The following is a 24,307-nucleotide window of genomic DNA, read 5'->3' on the forward strand; positions in this document are numbered from 1 at the left end:
CCACGCTGTCAAATCTATTGAAAATTATTTGAATGAAATAAGTAATTCCCCCGGAGATCTCTGCAGTGACAATATCAATAAGGTAGTTAAAGACATCTGTACTGTATTTACAGATGCAGCCCGGGATACTTTTGGACCCTCACATTTCTCTTCTTGTATTGAAAAACATAATAAGCCTTGGTTCAATAGAGAGTGTAAATCTGCTAGAAAACAATATCATTTAGCAAAGAGCATGTACAACAAGTCTAAAACGGACGATAACAAAAATAAACTTAAAGAAAAAAGTAAAATTTATAAAAAGGCCATGGATAATGCTGTAAAAACATACAATACTGGTATAACCCGTAAACTTATGCAATTGCGATCAACAAATACAAAAGATTTTTGGAATATCCTGAACTCCTCAAAAGGGATTCTAAGAGCCCGGTAAATATCAAAGATATGTTTGATTTCTTTAAAAATATCAATGAAGGTAGTCTGTCCCCTGATAGCGATACTCTTCACGAACCTCAGGTAGATGGTAGCTCTAACGAATTACTGAACTGCGAAATTAATGAGTCGGAAATAACCGACGCTGTAAAGAAACTCAAAAATGGTAAAGCTCCCGGCTATGATAATAGTGTTAATGAGCATATTGCCTCTACTTTGAATACATTCCTACCAATTTATAAGTTGTTTTTTAATGCTGTATTTGATAGTGGGCTGGTACCAGAGGAATGGCTGGTTGGTATTATTAAACCTATTAATAAGAACAAGGGTGATCCCACTTCTCCTGAAAACTACCGACCCATTACGTTACTAAGCTGTTTGGGTAAATTATTTACGTCCATTTTAAGTAAGCGTTTAGAATTGTATTCAGAAGAGATAGAATTGATCCATAATAACCAAGCGGGTTTCAGGAAAGGTTTTTCTACTTTAGACCACATTCTTACTTTACAATTTTTATCCAATACGTTAATGAAATGTAAGAAAAAACTGTTCTGTGCTTTTATAGATTTCAAACAGGCGTTTGACACAGTTTGGAGAAATGGTTTATGGTGCAAGCTCTTAAATTATGGTATTAATGGTAAAGGTTTTAAATATATTACAAATATGTATAAAGGTATTAAATCACGCATCAAGATGAATGGCACGGTATCCGACTTTTTTTCTTGTAATGTTGGAGTCCGCCAAGGTGAAAATTTGTCACCATTTTTGTTTTCATTGTACATAAATGATTTAGAAAATTATCTTGTTGAAAAAAATATTGCTGGTCTGCAAAGTTTTACCACATCAATAGAAAATTAATTATGTATATATATAAAACTACTTGTACTTCTTTATGCAGACGATACTGTTATCTTGGCGGAATCTGGCGATGATTTGCAGAACGCACTTAATGAGCTTGAATGTTATTGTAAAGAGTGGAAATTAAATGTTAATATAGATAAAACAAAAGTATTAATTTTTTCCAAAGGACGAATGTGTAAAAGAGTTTTTTATTTTAACGATAGAGTTTTAGAAATTGTTTAAGAATTTAAGTACCTTGGCATTATATTCTCAAGAACTGGCTCTTTTTTAAAAGCCAAAAAACATTTATGTGACCAAGCCCAAAAGGCAATGTATGGTGTCATTAGAAAAATTAGACAATTTAATCTACCAGTTACATGTCAGTTAGAACTCTTTGATAAAATGGTTGTACCTGTATTGCTGTATGGTTGCGAAGTATGGGGTTTTGAAAAACTTGATAGTATTGAACGTGTTCACCTAAAGTTTTTAAAGCACATTTTATGTTTAAAAAGTAGTACTCCAAACTATATGGTTTACGGAGAAAAAGGTCGTTTTCCTTTATCTGTAATTGTATTTACTAGAATGGTATCATACTGGTGTAAATTAATTTCTAGTACTAATACTAGCATTACAAATATATTATACCGGTACTTGTTGAATCAGACTGAAAATACAACCAGTACTAACCCTTGGATTGATTGTATTCGTCATGTTTTTAACTCATGTGGTTTATCAAATGTTTGGCATAGTCAGTTTTTAAATATTGTTAATCAAAAATGGGTTTCAACGGCAGTTAAACAGAGATTACAAGATCAATTCATTCAAAAGTGGCATGCTGATATAAATAATTCATCAAAAGGAGTAATGTATAAAATTTTTAAAACAAATTTTGGATATGAAAAATATTTAGATATTTTACCCCTGAAATTCAGAAAAATTCTAGGTAAATTTCGTACTTCAAATTACCATCTACCAGTTGAACTGGGAAGATGGGACGGTATCCCATTAAATGAAAGATTTTGTCCTCTCTGTAATACAAAACGTATAGCCGATGAATTTCATTATATTTTAGAATGTGATGCAATATCACAAGTCCGGAACAATTTTATAGACAAAAAATTTTCAGCTAGACCTAATGTGTTAAAATTTTCGTATCTTATGACAACATGTAACCTGAAATTGCTGACAAAATTGTGTATTTTCATAACAAAGATATACGAGGTAGTCTGTCCTCCATGAGTTTCACTTTGTATAACTTTTCCTAACTCTATAACCTTTATATTAATATAATTGTTTACCTCTGACCAATTTATATGTATATTTTAATGTTATTTTTGTCCTCATGTACCATATGTTTGAAATGGTTTTGAGCGAATAAATGAACTTGAACTTGAACTTGAACACAGTCTAATTTATTTTTCTTTTTTATTGTTTAACAATCGAGTAGCTAATTATACACAATTCAATTTACCAGTCTAGAGGTGTGAAACCCTCTCTTTGTTCACCAGACTCGTGTACCATGTGTATAAATACCCCAGATACACGTGTGTCTGGATCAGTGGCTTCGTTAGTTTACCTGTTTACCTGTGTCATTGTTTCGGATCACTCGTGTGTGAAAGGATATTAGGTAATCAAAGAATGAATAATGAACATAACCTGCCCATGCAAGCCTTTTCAGATATCGTATTCATCGGTACAAGGGCGATGAGAATAGCAAATTTTAAAATCCTTTAATTTTGTAATTGTAATGAAATAATTACGAATACAAATTTCTAAATCTACAATACTTAAAATAACTAGATACGTCAAAACATCAGACCTATATTAATCATTTTGGCTGACAAATCGAATTTAATTTGTATAGCTTTGTAAAGAAATTTCCCTCCTGTTGACCTCGTGACGTCACTTCCGCTGACGGCTCGTTATCGCCTAATTCTGTTTTCTTTTGATTAGATTTCCCAAAAGCAGGTAAAAATAGCCACTTTGAAGCGGCGTAACTCCGTTATTTTTGCATCGATTTCGATGCGGTTTTTTGCATTAAATTTTGGTAATTAAACTCTTTGACATATGTTTCACATCGGCTTGGCTGCAGGTACCCTTTAAGTTATGGCTAAAAGACATCAAATGGTCAAATAAAATAAAATAATACCTCCTGGTTTGTTCCAGGGGTCTTATCAAAGTTTTTGTCTAAATCCTTCGCTTGATACTTGTAATTACACTGGAATTAATAACCCTAAGGCTCGTAGTAAAGTCTTAGAAATTATGGAAGATTTGCAACTTATCGATTATTATAGAGTTCTAAATCCAGACAAAAAAGTTTACACATGGCGTAAGAAAAATCCTCGTCTTGATATTTTTCTTATTTCTGATAGTCTTTCAAATTTAGTTGAAAACTGTTCCATTAAGCCGGGTTACAGGTCTGATCACTCCATTGTTTTGCTTGAGATAAAATTTAATCCCTTCACCAAAGGGTGTGGGCTTTGGAAGTTTAACAATTCTCTTCTGTCAGACAAAGAATATGTAATAAAAGTTCAAGAAACTATTCAGTTAATTAGTAAACAATATCTAGATAATATAGAGAGTTGTGATTTTCAATGTAAAAATGGTATTGATGAAAGTCTTTTTTTTGAGGTGCTAATGATGGAAATAAGGGGGGTGACTATTTCTTATTCAACATATAGAAAAAAGGTCAGAAATAACACTGAAAAAAATCGTGTCCAGGAAATAGAATGTATGGAATCAGATTCTACTGTTGATATTAATATTTTGGATGAAAAAAAAGTGCTCTTGAAAAGCTACGCAAGGAGAAGTTGTTTGGACATATGATAAGGTCTCGTGCCCATTGGATGGAGGAAGGCGAAAAACCTTCAAAATATTTTTGCAATTTGGAATCTAGAAATTATATAAACAAAACAATAAAAAAAATTGAAGTTGAGGGTATTGGAAGGGTATATGAGCAAGAAAAAATACTAGATTATGTAAAGAAGTACGATGAAAATTTATATGCAAGTGAGGACACAAATTTAGTAAGGATTGATTTAGATAATATTATTTTTAATTACAATTCACCTAAGTTAGAAAATGAGTTGTCAAATGGTCTAGAAGATGTTTTTTTTTTTAGAAAAAGAGGTATTAAATGTCATAAAACATATGAAGAACAACAAATCTCCTGGGAGTGATGGGTACACTGCTGAATTTTTTAAATTTTTTTGGAAAGATATTAAAAATTTTGTTGTACGAGCCATTAACTGTATATTTTTGAAGAAGGAACTCCCCATCTCACAGAGACTTGGAATTATCTCATGTCTACCTAAAGGTGATAAGCCTAGACAGTTTTTAAAAAACTGGCGACCAATTACTCTTTTAAATGTTTTGTACAAGATTATTTCAGGGTGTGTTAGTTTTAGAATTAAGAAAGTATTAGATTATTTAATATCTGATACACAGTCTGGATTTATGAAGGGAAGATACATTGGGGAAAATACCAGATTAATATATGACCTGTTATCTTACACTGAGTTCAAAAACATACCTGGTCTTTTAATACTTATAGATTTTGAAAAGGCTTTTGATTCTATGTCGTGGTCATTCATATACGAAGTCCTTAAATATTTTGGCTTTGGAGAAAATATTATTCAGTGGATTAAGATTTTAAATACAAACTTCCATGCTGCTATTTTACAGTGCGGCCATTTATCACAACAGTTTGTTGTACAAAGGGGATGCAGGCAAGGATACCCTGTTGCTCTATATTTATTTATCATGTGTGCAGAAATTTTAGCAATAATGATTAAACAAAACAAAGATATTAAAGGTATTTTTATTAATGATATTGAACATAAGATATCACAATATGCAGATGACACTTCACTAGTCCTTGATGGTTCACCAAAATCTCTTTTTGCAGCTCTTGAAACCATAGAATTTTTTTCTAGTTTTTCTGGTCTTAAAATAAATACTTCTAAGACAAAGATTATTTGGATTGGATCAAAAAAAATTTCAGACCAGGTTTATCATCACACAAGATGGAAATTGGATTGGGGGTCAACAACATTCAACCTTTTAGGAATCCAGTTCTCAGTAAATCTTCATAATATTGTCGATATGAATTATAATTTACAAATTCCAAAAATTATAGCTATGGTAGAGCAATGGAAACGACGAATTCTTACTCCCATTGGTAGAATTACTGTTATTAAAAGTTTGCTCATACCGAAACTAAATCATTTATTCATTTCACTACCAAATCCAAAGAAAGAAACAATTTCATACCTTAATAAAATTTTGTTTGAATTTCTGTGGAAATCTAAGATTGATAAAGTTAAGAGGTCAGTCATTACACAGGACTATTCATCAGGAGGGTTGAAAATGGTTAACATTAACAATTTTATAATATCTCTCAAATGTTCATGGATAAAAAGGCTTACAAAATCACACAAACCATGGATGGATTTTTTATTTACCATTTATGGAAATGAGTTTTTACAGAATTTGTTTGATTTTGGTGATAGTTTTGTAATTGAATGATTACACAAGGTAAACAATGATTTTTGGAAAGATGTGTTAAATTCATGGTTATGTTTTATTATTACCTATATTGATCACCCAAAGGCAAAAGGTAATCTTTTAAATTCTCCGGTGTGGTACAATTCAAAAATACTCATAGCAAATAAATGTTTTCATAAAAACCTGGTACAAGAAAGGTGTAAAGGTCATACAAGATTTTTATGATGAAAATTGTAATTTTTTAAGTTATGAAGAATTTAAATGTAAATACAATCTCAAGAATATATGTATAATGCAATACAACAGTGTTAAATCAGCAATTTTTAAGTTTTTTAAAATGTCTAACATTGACAGGACTTCTGTTCAAAGAAATCCTAATCCATGTATACCATTTTTTTTCCAAACAATCATACTCCATGAAAAGTGTACAAAAATTATTTACAATGTTTTGAACGAAAATGTGGTTGTTCCAATTGCTGTAACCAGATGGAAAACAGATCTGGTTGATTATAATGTTGAAGATCTTACTGTATATGATATTTTTAAGATTTGTTTTAAAACTACCAAAGATTCTTCTGTACAATGGCTTCAATTTAGAATTTTACACAAAATTATTCCAGTTGGATACTACCTTAAAAAAATCAATATTAAAAATACTGACACATGCGGGTTTTGTAAAAACAATGTGGAAACAATAATACATGTTTTTATTTCCTGTGAGAAAATACATACCCTGTGGAGTGAACTTAGTTTATACATTTATAGAAAGACCTCTGAAAGAATTGGATTTAATATGTCTAATATTATACTTGGCCAACTTCCATTGTCATTTCATAACAAAGTAATTAATTTTATAATTCTGTATATGAAACAATATATTTTTTGTTGTCTTATGTCAAATAAGACACCATGTCTGATTGGTTTCCTTTATCACTTAAAACTAAAATACAATATTGAAAGATATGCTGCAATACAAACTGGTAAACTACAATATTTTGAAAACTTATGGGATAGTTGGAAAGATATCTTGGCTGCTGATATCTGATTTATTTTTATTACACTGTATCATGAATATTTTTTTTATACTTAATTTTTTTCCCATGTAAGCAAGTAACCACAAAATAATAAATTTCAGTGTTTATTCATAAGTGTGTATGTGTGTGTGTATGATTGAATGTCTGTTTTGCATGTCTGTTTCTTTGAAAAAGAAATAAATTATAAAAAAAAAAAAAAAAAAAAGTTTTTGTGTATGCCCAATTTCCCAGATTTGTAAGCTAATTGCTATTTTCTTATTAGACAAAGACGGAAATGGTGATCTTTATAGTATTATCAAAACATTCAGACATATTTAAGTAATAAATAAATATATAACATCACATATTAAGGGTCATTAATATAAAATACATTGTTACTGTCTTGAAATATATGTATTAAGCTATATTTAGGCGGGTTAAGAAAACGTGACAGAGGGCTAGGCTTGCTGAACCTTCTTCACGTTTTCGACCCGAGCCCAAATATAGCTTACACTTCGAGACATTTATTTTTATTCCACAATATAATATCAATTTTTGCATCAAACAAGCTATTTTCAACAAAGTTCGCTGAATATCTGCAGTTGAAACTATCACGCCATGGCGTCAACAAAGCAAAACGATGACGTCACAATACAAATGAAACGCTGCGAAAGCGTGCGTACTCGTTCTGTACTCGGCTTCGTTAAATATAGTCCACGTTAATTCGTCAACAATGAAAGAAACTCCCATTTGATTGTGTTTTTTAAAGACTAAGGCCCCAGTTCACCTGACATATCTTGAATGCATAAACCTGTAGGCACCTTTCATTTATTACTTTGGTCTCCTACATGTAAAAGCAATCACAGAATCACTTATTGTGGTTTGAAATTAACTTAATGGGATGATTCTTTGCGAGCTGATTCATTCATTTATGCCCCAGTCACACATTCACGGATTAAATGCCGGATTATCTACGGAAGCGATCTGGAATCATTCGTGGCGATATGTATTGACCCGTGGCTTTTCCGTCTGTCATCGTATCCAAACGTAGCAATACTTGTATAGCTGAGACAATTTTTGAATATGTTCAAAATTCCACTACGGATAAAACCACCGTAGTACTTCCTTAGAAAAACTTTTTAAACCGCTTTAGAACGTAGAAGTCTGTTTTAACTCCGTATAAATCCGTAGTAATTCGTATGTATCAATTTGTATCCATTCCGTAGTGCATCCGTACTACTGTGGTTTCATTAATTTTCAAGGGCATCAAATTTCGTGGATAAAGTGAATATCACAGTTTCAAGGATACGTAAATTCGTGGACAATGACCCTATCAATACAAAATGTTTATAAAAATTGCACTTCAGTGAACATTTAATTTCGTGGATCAACTAAACAACGAAATCCACGAAAATTGGCATTCAACGAATATTGATGAAACCACAGTTACTCCGCATCATTAGATTTTCCAGTGTGAACCGTGAAAAATATTCCGTAGTAGAACCGTGGAGTTGATCCGTGAATGTGTGACTGGGGCTTTACGTATTAAGACGTGGTGTGATTTTTTTTTTATATTGTATTTATGACAAAATCTACAAAAAAAAAAAAGCAAAATTTAAAGCAATATGAGCTGTATTATTTAGAATTTTATTTTCCTGCAAAAACCTGCTAGTATAAGAAATCTGTATATAACTTAAGTTTTTATGATAGATAAGACTTGAAAAAAACCCATTAATGTTTATAGAAGAAAGATTTCTCTTCTGCGGAATATATAGCAGATCAATCATTGAACAGGACGACAATAATTTAATTTTTCTCCGATTAAGGCTTCTCAACGGCTTTTCCCACAGAAATATGGCAAACAGAAATTTATAAACCATGATATTTTTTGTCATTTTAATAGAAAATAATATTTTGTATAAAAAATTTTCAACATGAAAATTGCAGCTTATATTGCTTTAAACATCTTATGCTTGTGTTTATGCTGCAGCTGATTTTTACATGCAAATGACATGTGATTGCATTGTGACTCTTTTATCTGTGACAATTTGTATAAACTTTGTAATCCAATCTACAAAACAAACCGAAATACAAGGATACATTTAATATTAAGCATAATGAAAATATAAACATATAAATCAATCATTCTATTTTCAAGGACAATGGTAATAGACAGTAATATGATAGATGTAACTTTAAACGTAAAAAGGGAAAACTATTAATCTGACAGCAAACCGGTTTTTCTTTCTTGGAAAAAAATACGCATTACAATTTGTCGAGCTTGAATTGATCAGCATAACTTAAGGCCAATATATCTGCCTGAAATATCATTGTCATAATTTGGTATATTCAGCTTATTTTTCATATTATCAAATACTCAAAGTATGATTTTTATTTCTAATGTGCACATATACAAACCATTGAACTGAACGTGACTTATCAACCTGAAAACTATTGAATAAGTTATCTGGACAAACGATGCAGCATGGGTGAAATTAGAATAAAGAAAGTACTTAGTAAAAAAAAATCTGGCGTTCGTGAGTTTATATTCTAGCAATTTGATGCAATGCATAACAATAAGGAGTTTTACAGAGCATCGAATAATGCGCCCAAATTAATGACATTTACATTTTTTATTTAATTGGTTTGCAGTAATCTTGAAATATATTGTTAAACTAAAAAAAAGAAGGTCACAGCAAATCCTCTAAAATGTTTTTTTATGACAATGTTAATAACCCTACAAAAGTGTAAGGGTTTGTAATTAATATAAATCTTAACTCTTATATACAAAAATATTAATGTGGGGTAATTGTCTTCCTTACATATGATATGTTTAATTCAAGCAAATCAGTTCGGTTGAAAGATAAAATGTATATTACAATAAATGTCATCTACCACAATTTATCTAATATGTGTTGTGGAGACTTCTCGGACCTTTCTCTCATAAGTTTCTTCTGTTGTATTTTTAAGCTATGTCATTGAATTTAATGAATTCGAGCTCACATCTCATGATTTGTAATAATGTCAAGTTTTATAAAAAAAAAAAAGGGGGGGGGGGGGTAATAAGCACCTGTGCAATACATTTAAGGTGGATTTTTTTCGAGCTCTACCGGACAGGCCCGAAAAGTAGTAGATTTAATAAAACTCAAAATCAATAATTTCTCATTTAGATTTTTTATTGAACATAAAGTATTCTTAACCTTGACTACTGACATACAATTTTCAAAATCTAAATGCTAACATTAAAAAAAAAAACACAACGTAACAAACAAATTCAATACCTAAGTATTGTCTACCCTAAAGATGGCAATACTACAGTTGTAAGAACCAGATTTAATTTACGTGTCTTGGCCTTTCAGTAAGACATCAATGATTATATCTTGCCTCAGAACAATTAAAAAATGACGCTGTTTATAAGCAAAATATACACCGATGTCGTTGTCTTAGCTCAAAAGCTAGACAAGTCTTGTTGTTTTCAAAGAGCCATGGCTCATTAATGGTATATAATGAAAAAGACATGCATACGTCACATTGATTTTTGATACAACCTTTCGAAGCCCAAGCTCTTCTTTAAAAATGGTTCTAAACTATAAAAGATAATCATTAAATAGATTTGATATTTAAATTCATTTTGTGCATCTTAACTTACAAGAAATTAATTTTCTTTTAAAATGAGCACTCAATGAGATTTGCATGCTATTTTTTTTTTTCATTTCTAAGATTTTAATAGAGAAACGCTTGATGCTTGATGCCGTAAGATATTTTTTAGATGATTGTCCCACTTTTGAGAATTGGAGGTAAGTGTACGTGTTGAAATTTAAATACAAACGTGAACAATGACTTTCATTGAAAAAAAAATGTGATTTGAGATTCTCTCTCTCTCTCTCTCTCTCTCTCTCTCTCTCTCTCTCTCTCTCTCTCTCTCTCTCTCTCTCTTTCTCTCTCTCTCTCTCTCTCTCTCTCTCGATTTTTCGCTTTGTCAGCAATACATCTGCAACTCGACACAATTGTTGATATTGCAGCATAATTTTTATAACATAAATACACATTTCATTCAAAAACTGAAGAATATATTTCAGAAGATATACATATACGAGAAAAGTTCCAACGTTTAACAGCGTGGACTTTAAAATACAATAATGCAAATCTGTATAGGATTAGAAGTGGTGTACAAAACACTAAAAAAAAATGTTTGATGAATAATCAGATGGGTTCTTCGAAAATTATTTTCACCTTTAACATTGGCGGCAGGTGTAGTTGTAGACAAAATAACAACGAAAAAATAGCTATAATTATAGAAAAATCATCAATTTAATTCCAAGGTTTATGTGTACAACGTGATACGAACAGACGTTTGGAAGGACTTAATCAGCAGCTAGGATTGTTATATAAGAGTGTTTGTGTTATAGACACCCTCATGCACATTTCCTCTGCTATTCAACACCGCTCAACGAAATGGGTCTTCCAGTTGTCTTCGTTTTCATTTTTGGTAAGTATTTTTGAGTTGTAATCTAACCAGAAAAAATAGATATGATCAAAGGAATACCATTTATTATTATAGAAAACAGTGCTTTGTATTCGCTAATAGCCAATGGTCAGGTGGTGGGGGCTGGATTTATCCGAATTACATGTATAACTGGCACATTTTAAAACTAATTTTTTACCAGCTTCAAACTAAAAAAATGTTTGAGTTGCTCCAAAATTCGATCTTTTATATTTGAATTCAAGATAACGTTTAATTTGAGAAAATATTGAGGAGGGCGGCGACATTGAAATTGATATAATTGAAATGAGAGTGGTTGCCTTATTTGAATATAAAGATGTAATGGGACATGCCGTGAAATCAATATTTGCGGTAGCTGAGGTTTGAATAAATTTGATTTCTATCTTGTTTTCAGGAATGTTATATTATCAAAGGTTCAGCTGTTTACTTACATTTTTTACGCAAGGGAATGGCGAATTTGGCATGACAAAAATTATTTGATATATTATGCTAAACAAATGAACGTTAGTAAGTTATTTGTTTAAAGCAATCTTTTTTGGCAGCAATTGGCACTACGGTTCTAGCAGGTGGGGAGGACCATACAATTGCGCAAGCAGCTTGCACTGGAATGGGCTCAGAGAAAAGATACACCGCTGCAATTCCTCGAGAACGAGGGGGAAAGTCATGTCAGGATATTTGTAGTTCAGTGACCGACATGGACGAGGATAATGACTATCCCGGAACGTATGTAATTAAAGTAGTACAGAACTTATATCAAATGTACGTCTAGTTTTAGCAAAGAAAAAAAAATATTACATTCACTTGTTTAGAAGGCGTTAACAAATTCTGATTGATTAGAAACCTAAGCAATATTAGCCTGAAAAAGTACTTTTCTTTTACATTGTAATTTGGATAAATTCAAATACATGGTAGTTTCAGCTGCAGCAAAATAGGGGTTCTAGAATAATGAGGTTGAAATATTAGCAATAAACGGCCTACCTTGTTAAAATTGGATTCTGAACCAAGTCATAATGAAAGTTATATCTAAATTCTGTCGATCTTTTCTTTTAAAAAGTAAGCCATATTGTATCGAGGGGATTCTGATCTATCAGAAAAAAGGACCAAAGGACACATTGAACACTAAATGGATGAACACATGGAAGTATGGCGCCAAGGGTTGTGTTCAAACAAAATGGGGACCAAACTTCTGCTGTTGCTCATTGTAACTGATTGAACAATAAAAAAGAATGATTTTTCCAAGTTTCCTTTACGTCTTTTTTCCTCTTGGGTGCTATTTTTAAGATCATTTATTGGAAATTTAAAAGAACATGTTTTGGTTCTACTGCAATATTAAAGATTGCACCTGATTATTAAATATATGTAATACCGTATGTTTGGTGTGAAGGCAACATGTTATTGACTTGACCTGAGGATATAATTGTTGCTTTAAGACGATTGAACACATCTGATTGACGGTCCATCGAATCATATTTTGCCGAATCCAAGGTCAGCAACTGTTGCTTTTCTCTTCACTACTGATGCAAACATAAGCAAAACTTTAAGTGAAAAAACTGTATTAAGGAGTATGTTTATAAGGATTGTATAATTTCATCAAAAGGATAAAAGTAAATAAAATATGTTTTCACACGTATTTGCTCCATTGTTTAGAGAATCGACTGTTCCTCGTTGCTATGTCTGCTTACGTCCAAAGTCCTTTTAACATGCAGCTCAAGATCTTAAGTTCAACCAACAAAATCAATGAATAGACTTAATATGTCTCAATTCTTTATTTGAGATTGTATATTTTTTTTTCAGACTAAGAAACTAAAGTTGTAGAAGTTTGCTTTTATTTTTTAATTTCATTGCAAGCCCTTGGATCAGGCAGAGAAAAAATGCCCTATATGAGAACTGATATTTTTTTATAATCTAAAACCTTGACCTACAAATTTTGTCTGACGGACGTTGATGTATAGACGGATTGACGAACGAAAAGGAGACATAGATCTGTACATTGGCATGTTGTGCGCAATAAATATGCTTAGTTTTGACACTAATAGAGTTAATGCAATTACATAACAATTAGCGGATTAACGCAGATGAATAAATGAGCGTTTACCTAGGCGATGGTCAGTCTAGGGTCAAGAAATATATTCTCTGATTGGATGATTTATACATGTCAATTATTTAGAGGGTCACGCCAGTAAAATAATAGTATATGTTTTAGAGATGATTGTAAGTTAGTCTAAGAGAGAAGAGAGTTAGAGTTCGATAGTTAGAGGTTCAGAGTCAATATACAAGTCGTCCGTCTAATCCGTTACGTTTTCCCTCACTGTCATATGTAGGTTAACATTAAGTTATAATTATTAATAAGCGAGTACCTCCTTTTTAATGTGTACGGACTAGAGAGTAATTGTTTATATAATTGTGTTAACTGGAATAAATGTGAAAAATACATCGAGTGTTGAGCTAATTCCCTAGTAATCGCCTGGTACGGAAAATACCACATACGGTACAAACCCGGCGGTTAAAATATGCCAAAAATTGCCGACTTTTAACTCGTAATTTACGGTGTCTTGAGGTTTTAAGACACGTTTTGAGTACCGCATATTGTTTGGCGAGACTCAAGAGATTTGTTACATGCTTCCATTCCTTCGTATTGATTCGAGATGCGTAAACAAAGACGAACAAAGTCATGTATGACGTCACTGTGCTCTCGCGCTATATATCCCGCGATAAATTAAGAGGTGAATCAAACATCTGTAATGCGTGTATTAGCTATTTCAGTATAGGCTGCAATACCTGCCTCATTGACATTGTATGATTTATTTTTATTTATTTTTTGAAATAGAGAGTATATAAATATATATAATATTACTTTTTTGGCTTTGGTGGTGTATTTTCAATGCTTAAAAACTTCGTACGTGATTATAATAAAGAATGCCATATTTCCAAAACTTATTTCCATTTATAAGTCGTTTATTAGTATATTGTCATATTTTGCTGCCGAGGGTCAATTTGACACTATTTATATTATAGCAAATATCCCGTTGTCATTTTTCTAATGTGTATCTCTAAAATGTCCACATCTGGCATGCCTGTCTCTGTTAATAAACTCTGCTAATGAGAATCGGAAGCAATTAAAATCCCAGTAATCACTGGTAGCACAGTTGACACCTTGTTGATTACCTGTTATCAGCAGCAAAAAACATGTATCTACCGATAAACAATGAACTGCCATGTACATTTATATGAGAAGTGAGGAAATAAACAATAGGAAATTTTGAACTAAAAAAATGGAATAAAGAGAAAAAATAAACAGTATAAATTTTTTTGTAGAGATTGCATATAGTCATACCATTAAATTCAAAAGTGGGAAATTACACACCTACAAACAGGGACCGGGCACTCTCTTTTCTCTCTCTCTCTCTCTCTCTCTCTCTCTCTCTCTCTCTCTCTCTCTCTCTCTCTCTCTCTCTCTCTCTCTCTGGAGAGGGGTAGGGGATTGCGTTGTATGTATCATAACCATTAAAGTTAGTACCTTTGGCATACTTATTGTAAAGCAATACTCTCTCAAAAATTCTTTGACGTTTGTTGATAACTAAATAACACAAGGTTGACAATGATGCAAGGTATGTGTAATTCTTGCTGCGCTCGCCAGAACGGTAGCACCTTTAAACATATTACAAGCATTTTGAGAGTACTGCATAAGAAATACACGTCCCCTACCTGTTTGTAGAAATTTGTGAAAATAATGCACTGTTATGAATATCAAGTCGACTTACAATATAAATGATAATTTTCTTTAAACTAGTGGCCATATTATTTTTTCTGTCAGATAATTATGTTAACTTGTCAGATCTTTATGTTGACTTGGCAGATGGTAATGTAAACTTGTCAGATCTTTATGTCGACTTGTCAGATGATTATGTAAACTTGTCAGATATTTATGTCGACTTATATGATATTATGATGACAGGTAAATGGCAGTTTGTGGCACTAACACGCTTTGACAACAAAATATTGAGTTTCTAGTTACTATGGTTATTTTCTGACAAGTCAACATAAAGATCTGACAAGTTGACATAAAGATCTGAAAAGTCGACTTTATCATATGAGAAGTTAACATAATTATCTGACAAGTGGTGGCAGATCTATGCCACCATAGAAAACCCAAAGAAGGACAATAAAGGAATAAAATTTTGTCCCGATTTCTTTCCTATTTGATATGAACACTACTTCACAAAATATTTCTTTGACTAGTGTGTGCTTATGCATTTTCTACCCTATAAGAGTAAAATGTAGATTATTTTCTAAGGCGCAGTATCTATTTCAAAGTATTCTCTGAAGCAATCATGTGTTAAATACACAAAACACTGTCATAACGTTTTACCCGTGTGATCATTTGCATTCATTATTCGACCATTCAAAAAATGAATAATATAAAACATGCTTAATGTGACTCCAATAAGCAAAGCAGAAAAAGACATTTTTCTTAATAAACTTACAGAAAGATGGATTAAACACTGAATTATTTATATTAATTCATACAAGCTTCTCCACGCTTTGTATATGTAGCTGAGAAACTTAATGTCGTTCTAAAATATGTATGATTACACCACTTAGTTTATTCAATAGAACTTTAATTTTGTTTTTTTAATGTAATGTACTGCATGTTATCATTGTAATAGTTCCATTCAAAATAACAGAACTACAATATAATATATATTAAACAAATCCAATAGAACAGTTCAATTTTGGAACCAATATAAATATTGTACAGATAATGTTGTTAATTCTAGAGATTAAAAACATTTTGTTTGTGAATTGTGCGACTTGTGCTTTGACTTATAAGCAGACACCAAAACCATTCGTGTCAATTTTAAACATGTTTGTGAAAACGAAACGCTATACGTTTTGATAAATATCTTAAATGTTTAGGTTATCGTAGCCAAAGCTCTAGGGTCCGTTTCACAAAGCATACTTAGGACTAACTTAAATCTTAGAAAAGAACCTTTTCCTAAGTTCATTACTTATCCGTTTACACTATTCCGGTCTTATCTTATGGACTTCCTAAGGTATGTCTTAATTTTAAGACACATAAATTGATGTCTTAGGAACAAACTTAACATGGCGACTGTTTATTTTGTATTGAAATAAATTACATGCACATTAAGGTTGAACAAAAATACCAGAATACACGAGTAATCAGGACTTGTTCCCTTTATTTCCTAACTGAAAAGTTTAGAACTATCCAAATATACATATATTTCTTCAATTAATTTCTTTGGTGTAGACTTTGGTGTAAATTTTTACAATTTTTTAGATTATCTGGTCGCAGGCGCAGATGGATAGCGGGTATAGTTATAGCTAGTGCACTGATGATAATTAGATTATTCATGCCCGAGAATCACTGATATCTTAAACAGGTATAAATACTTAATGAATTTTCAATTACAGAATGACTAGATTATCCCTCCGGAAAATAAGCTTATTTTTTACGGGAGAAAATTAGATGTTTTTTTTTAGGTAGGTAGGTGGGTTGTTCATTTGATTTTTTGTTTGTTGAAGGGGGGGGGGGGGTAGGATTAACCGGGAAGTGGTTCAGGAATGTCGATGCTTAATCCTCCTTGGGAATGTTGTTTCATTGAGAAATTGTTGCATTTTATCCTCGCTTCTTCTCTCAGCCGAGATACATTTATTTTTGATGTTTTCTTTTAGTAATTATATTTATCATACCGTATATATTAGAATCATTAGAAAATTATATTGATACATTTAATACAGTTTATTTACTTGTAATTCATTGTCTGCAACATTAGAGTTACAGCTTTGTAAAATATACATACAAACATTAATTGATATTTAAAAATACTTATAATCATAATTTACACTGAAAATCGTCCAACATTCAGCTGAGCACGCAGTCCAGCGCCATCGTTATTCCATCCTCTGTAGTCAATTCGAATTCTACCATTGTCATAGGGAATAGCGTCATTTGGAAGTGAAATTCAATGTCTAATGCACACGTATCCTAAGACGTACTTAGGACACACAATAGTCCTTCGTGAACATGCCTGCAGATCTTGAAAATATAATTCCAAGGTACTTACATTCTTTCACAATTTCTTAAACTCTGTTGTTAAAACAAAAAAATAAACTCTCTTACACATATGTCCTTTGGAAAAATCAATATTTTTGTTTCATCTCTATTAACATTTTATTTCCACTCTTTTTAATAACTTTCAAACTTTGATAAATTTTCTCTTTGGCGGACTCCAACATTACAGACATAAAATTCATTTTCTATTGATATGGAAAAAAATTTTCCAGACCAGCAATATTTTTTTCAACAAGGCAATTTTCTTAATCATTGATGCACAATAAAAACAGAAAGGTGATGCAAATTTTTTAAACATACCATGTCGTTTATAGATGTAGCTCGTACACAAGCGCAATTAATTGACATAATTGAAAAAGCAATTCAACATAAACATTTCAATGTTCAAGTTTAGCCAAACAGTTACAGAGTATATTAGTTTTTTAAACCCAGTATATGCTTTGAGAATGATTTTATGTGGCCCGACATTTGATTGATGCAATAAACTAAGAGTACCAACTACATGTACCCAAATGATTCTCTCTCTCTCTCTCTCTCTCTCGCTCTCTCTCTCTCTCTCATATTAAGCCCCTGTCACACTGTCCCGAGTTGAACTACGATACTGTACGAATTCAATAACCGCACTTCATCAGGGATCGGGGTTCACCGTAGAGATAGTCGTGCAAATCGCCAAGTACGGTAAATGTTTTGAGAATGTTCAAAACAATCGTACCCACAGTACGATTTTTTTTAAGTATTCGTAGACTTTCGCACGACACTCGCTCTGCACTCGTGCATATAGTCGCAATAAATCTTCGACATTCTTAGAAAAATTGCGAAACTTCGTAGAACTTACGTTGCTACAAATATTCTAAGATCTACCCCGAGTATTTTTCGAGTTTATGCGATTGTTTCTCAAGTCCTCCCCAAATGTTCTCCAAATAAATGGGAATGTAGTTCGAATTGCTGCGAATACTATACGAAAACAAGCGATCGGGGGCGATTGCAATACGAGAGTTCTGCGAGTGAACTACAAGTAAGGACGAACATACGAGCCAAGTCAGTGTTTCGTAATAGTACTCTTTTCTTTTTTTGATCCCTAAGTACATCGTCCAGTGACTATGCAAGTTACTTGTAGAACATCGTCTTTCAAAATTTTATATATAATTGTAATGTTTCATTTAACATTTTTTTTTCTTCATTAATAATTTTCATGGTATAAATCAAAAATTACTGCTGCCGCTTTCATGATTATTAAGTCATTTATGAACTATAACACACCAACGAACGATCTTCTTGTTCGTTTATAAATACAACAATTAATAAACGTATGTCAGCAAACTATTAAAACATTTTTAGTCACAGTTGCAAACATTGTCTCAATATGGCATTCGTTGGTAATCTTATCCCACACTACGTGTACTTGTTTTCAATTTTTTTTATAATTCATAGGAATATTACTCTTTATAATCTTTTGTTGTCAAATTTAAAAAAAAATAAATCCAGGTAAGTATTTTTCGCAAAAATGCAATTATTAATTTGTATAATGATCACTTTATAAATTAACACACCACGCAGTTACATGTACATATTCGTTTAAACTCGTATCTTTTCGTGGGAATATCGTGTATCAATCGTACAGTTTCGTACTCATTCGTAAGAGTATCGTTTGAAAATCGTCTCCCATCTTATCTGCTTGTACGAAGATCTCAAAGTGTGCGTTACTTAATCGTATATGCATCACCACAATTCGTCCTGTTATCGCACAAACATGGTACATAGTCGAGCAGACATCGTAGTCGAGTCGTACTAGATTAAAAAAAAGCACCGTCTGTAGAGTTGTCGCAAGTCTGACATGGCAAATAATGGTGTTTTTTAAACTTTTAGCAATTCGTGGGCAATTGTTGCATTAATCGTGACAGTACATGGGATTTAAAGTCCAACAAAAACGAAATATGCAATACTTTGGGCTTTGTTGGATTTGATCACGCAAATGTACCCCATAATAATGCAAAGAATGTTAGATTCCTCAGATACATTGTAATTCATAAATATCTGAAGCTGAGCCATCTAAATAATTTCATATTAATATTATTAATATAAACTATAAACCCGACAGTATATTTCGTGGACAGACAAAAACAAACAAAACAAGCTGCATACAATTGTTGTTTCAAAGAGACTCGTTTTCTCCAAACCTCTTTTTTAAATGTTAATTTGCATACTTTAAAAATCATTCATATATACAGGTCACGACTGAGACACATATAGTATTCGTTGGATTTGACGATGAAATATTAACGAATCTAGAAATCGATCTCGTTTTTTAAGTTAAAAATTAACGCAACGACTTGTTCAAAAACAGACGGTAAAGGGACACGCAGAAGAAAACATGTTCCAAACATCGCATTATGTTTTCGTCACTCTATTTCTTGAAGTTTTCTGTAAGCAGAGAAGTGTTTATTACTCGGTACTGGACATCGAGGCGACTAACTACCCTTTAACGGTGTCTTATCCAAATTTTAGTATTTTGCAATGTGGAACGGTGTGCACAGAAGATAGCTTTTGCACAGAGTTTCTTTTCAACGAAACAAACAAAGAGTGCAACGCAGTCCATTGCGTAAACAAGCCAGGCTACTCGTATCAGTTTTTGAGTTCGAAAAATGACCAACTACTTCGTTTCCGAAAAGGTAAGAAATGAATTTACATCGAAACTCGTTCTGTAATATGGCCGGCGGTTATATTCAAACAAACGTAATAAGAACCATTTCAACAAGACCTTGGACTTTCAGTATCTATACCTTGCGCCAGAACAAGTTAAAATGACGCTATTTGAAGTGAAATATGCACCGATTACGTAGTCTTAGCCCAAAAGCAAGACAAATCTTGCTGATTTCAAAGAGCCATGGCTGAGTGGCTAGTAATGAAATAAACAGGCTTACGTCACATTGCTGTTTTCCATAACTACCCAAAGTCCAAGCTCTTGTTAAAATGGTTCTACCTTTTGACACAGATTAAAGGAGCGTCTTTTTTATAAAAATTGTTTTTATATTAATGTTACCGGTAAGGTAAAAAAAAAGTCGATTCACTACGCACATTCAATTTAGCTAAAAACGAGAACAATTTGATTTTTAAAAAAAATTCAATGTACAGTAAAAATTATGTTATTATGAAAAATTGTTCTGCCATGTGACAATTTTTCCCTCTAGATTAAAATTTAGTAAAAGACAAACTGATTTAAGTAATCCTTTGATTAAGATTAAGCAAGATCATATTTGGTTTGATTTTTTTACCATGATCATATGCATAAAATTTTTAAATTTTGATTTTCAAAGAAAAAAAGAAAAAAAGAAGACTGGTAAAAGCTTCATCAATTTTTGTTTACGTATGATTTTTTTTTTACCAAATGAGAGTAATTAATTAGCGATTTATAATTTTAAATTAGTGTCCATGGTAATTAATTACCTATTTACAAGTTTAATACTTACCGTAATTGTTAAATATTTAAATTTTATTTTCAGTTCAGTCCTTTATTAACTTTAAGCTGTACAACTTATCAGTGCAGATTTAGATGTTAATGGATATTTTTACAGATTTAAACTGGACGTACATGGGACATTATTATTATCATGTAGAAAAAACTGCCACTTGGGAAGAAGCCAAGGTAATTTGTAAAGGAAGACTAAAAAATGTTTGATAAAAATAATGTTGGTTTTTTTTTATTATTATTATCTTTGGGGAAGGGGGTTGTTTTTTTTTTGTTTTTTGTTTGTTTTGTTGTTGTTAAATATATCTTATTTAATGCAAATCAGCCACCACATTAAAGTAAATAATTGTGCATATCTAAACTTGCATGAACATAGAAAAAAAATAAAAGCAGTATTGGTTGGGTCTATGGTATTTTTTGTTAAAATTAACACTGTTTATGGTACAGACATAAATACGTTGTACACATTGGTTATAAGGTGGAAAACTAATCTTCAGGTTTAGTAATATTCATTATTTGTCTTCTTTTTTTTGCATTTATTTCTAAAATTATACCAGTACTTATGATTATATATTAACAGTTGGAGTGTCAGAAGCTATGCTCTTACCTTGTGGAGATCAACAGTAAAGAGGAATCCGATTGGCTGACTGCTTCATTTTTCATGAAAGGTAATTGTTATTTGTTTGATATCTCGCAGATGGAGGGGGAAGGGGGGGGGGGGTAGATGGTTATTTGTATTCGGTGATTTTGGTTATCACAGACGATTATATGTATTTTTAAATGAATGTATACATTTTGCGTGTTTGCGTCATTTTTGGGTTGGGTGGTTTGCCTCTAATATTGTTTTAAATTCACGTTGCTCAACTCATTTTTATGAGTGACACTATTTGCGGGATCTACTACCTTTCATTATATCATCAGTCCAGCACGGATTTATACAGGTGTATAAATTATATCATTAAGAAACAATTCTTTGTGTATGATGAGGTGATCAAATACGGTCGGGCGTGGTTAAAGATTTGATCAAAGATTTGATTACGCCCGACCGTATATTAATCACCCTATCATATTCAAAGACTTCCGTATCAATATTTGAAATAATTTTCAGCAATAGTTCAACTGAATATTAAATTCTTGATATTTTTGAGTTTCATTTAGTATGGTAATGTAAAAAGCCCGCTTGCGTCCCAGCATTGCGTCATCGCTAAAATGTTTTGAACTATACGTTCCTATAGCAACTTTTCGGACGTTTCCGGCAAAGCTCGGAAAAACACCTCAAGAGCCGATTTCAGCTGGAACTCAATTAAGAACTCAGTTAAAGTCTATCCCAAAATATTTTTGCCGAATATTTTCTTTAAGGTAAGGTTTGCGGCTTGCATTTTTTAGAGGTTGTACCAAAGTTACATACCATTTTGTTCACTATACTAAAGTCTTTTTTCTCATGAAATTCACATGAATTTTGCCCGTCCCGTTTTATAACTACAAAAGGTCAAAGTTCATGATTTCCAATTTTCATTTTGATGAAATGAAACAATTTCGTGAAAATATGTACATTTGATATGTGACTATAATGGGGGTTATTTATGCTTAAAATGTTCGATAATAATATCACTATTAATATCATGATTCACTTTTATTAATTTCTGATGAACTATCTAAAAAGGAATAAAATGCAACAAAGGTCTTAATTTTGGACTTCTATTATGTTAACGAAAACATCTTATTTGAAACCTTTCCAAGTCCACCGATTTCAGGAAAAACGTATCTTAGAATATGTGTTATCTGATGTTTCTAAAACACTATTCAAAGCCATATGATGCGGATTTCGTTTTTCTGGAAATTGATAAAATGCTTGTGTCCTTTTATTTTTCCATTGAAACTAAAAAAAAACCGCGAAATAAAAAAAACTGAAATCAATTATGACGTCATTTAAATTTTGACGTCATAACTGAAATAAAGGGTAGTTGGTGTTACGTCACAATGAAAATGTGTGAGTTATCTCCCTGTAACCGCAAACCTTACCTTAATTATTCGATATCTATAAATGCTTCTTAATTCAGACGATGTTCATTCAATAGTATGAACAAATCCCAAGATTTCTTTTTTGGAACGTCCCCTCTAGATTTTCATGTTTCAATACACGGCTAGAAATAGAAAGTCCACTAGGATTTTGCATTGCATCAGCTATAATTAAGGTCGGACGAAAACGATAAAAAATTATGCAAGGTATTCCGAGTGACTTCCAAATGGAGAAAAGATGTCAACATTCTCCGTAATCTGTTTTAGTTCCTGTGAAATTTTTAGAGGAAAAATGACAGTATGTGAATGAAGTTATCTTGGAAATTTTCCCTTTGATTTTAACTGCACGTTTTCCACATGTATGTGTATTTTTATTAAAAATCGTCCAAATATACAATAATAAAACCAGAGGGGTCTCGGTAACCCGACTACCCTTCGGGCTTCACAGGATTTGATCACGTGACCAACCAAATTCATATCCCGGTGAACTTTTTCGTAACGTCACAATGATCATAGCACGCGCTTATCGCTTTTCGCTTGGATTATTTTAAACATAAAATCTCGGTATTTTTAATAATTCTAAACTTTTTGTCTTTTTCAAACGTAAATATAAGTAATAAACATCAATATTAAAAAGTTCAGAGGGAGATGAAGTTGGTTGGTACGTGATCAAACCTACTGAGAAGCCCTTCGGGCTTCACAGGATTCGATCATGTGACTAACCGACGTCATGTCCCAGTGAACCTTTTAAGGTCAGACGACACGTTTCTCAATTTAATATAATTTTTTCCAGGAATTTGTTGATGGTTTACTACAACTTTGACAAGCTTTTTTTTAGCAAAAATTAGGGTACCATACAAGGCATTTCTTCAAAGTACTAGAGTATGCAATTTCCTATATGATCTTCTTAAAAACACACTTGAATTGCTGATATAAAAATAAATACATATACAGGACAGCAAAATTCACTATATTGGAACTCTATCTCGGCCGGGGTGGGGCTTTGAACTTACGACCTCTAGAACCTATACGCTATTGGCAGTGAGCGGCAACGGTTCTAACCACTCGGCCATCTATCTAGACACACAACCACATACAATTAAATTTTTATCCTTTTTAAAATAATTATAAAATTAATTTTTTTTTATTGGAACTCTTTATTACGAGGAGATACAAAAAAGATTCTCGAGGAAAGTGTCGTCTGACTTTAAATTGCTGTTTATTTCTTAAATTAAAAAACTGAAATAAGCAATGAACATCCTGTTATCAAGTTAGTTGGAATATGAACTTGGTTAGTCACGTGATTAATTCCTGTGAAACCGAAAGGGTTTTCCAAAAGATATGATTTACCAATCAAGTTCATATCTCGGTGAACTTTTTAGCATGGCTGTTTATAATTATTTACTTATGAGAAAGGCAAACTCCCTAGAATT

At 32.1% G+C, this 24,307-nt stretch overlaps 1 protein-coding gene across 1 annotated transcript; it reads left to right on the top strand.

Moving 5' to 3' along the window:
- The first annotated feature begins 11,188 nt into the window (after nucleotides 1–11,188).
- On the top strand, nucleotides 11,189–12,526 carry LOC136273170 (uncharacterized). The gene is made up of 3 exons (XM_066077370.1): nucleotides 11,189–11,277; nucleotides 11,835–12,015; nucleotides 12,347–12,526. The coding sequence occupies exons 1-3, from the start codon at nucleotides 11,244–11,246 to the stop codon at nucleotides 12,495–12,497; spliced, it is 366 nt and encodes a 121-aa protein (XP_065933442.1). The 5' UTR covers nucleotides 11,189–11,243; the 3' UTR covers nucleotides 12,498–12,526.
- Nucleotides 12,527–24,307: the final 11,781 nt, after the last annotated feature.

Source organism: Magallana gigas, chromosome 1 (genome assembly GCF_963853765.1).
Source record: "Magallana gigas chromosome 1, xbMagGiga1.1, whole genome shotgun sequence".
In the NCBI taxonomy this organism is placed as follows: Eukaryota; Metazoa; Mollusca; class Bivalvia; order Ostreida; family Ostreidae; genus Magallana; species Magallana gigas.

Excerpts from the sequence above, each read along its gene's own strand:
- LOC136273170 (XM_066077370.1), top strand. The coding sequence starts at position 11,244 with ATGGGTCTTCCAGTTGTCTTCGTTTTCATTTTTG. Across the intron at positions 11,278-11,834 it reads TGTCTTCGTTTTCATTTTTG|CAATTGGCACTACGGTTCTA; the intron begins GTAAGTATTTTT and ends CTTTTTTGGCAG. Across the intron at positions 12,016-12,346 it reads GATAATGACTATCCCGGAAC|TAAGCCATATTGTATCGAGG; the intron begins GTATGTAATTAA and ends TCTTTTAAAAAG.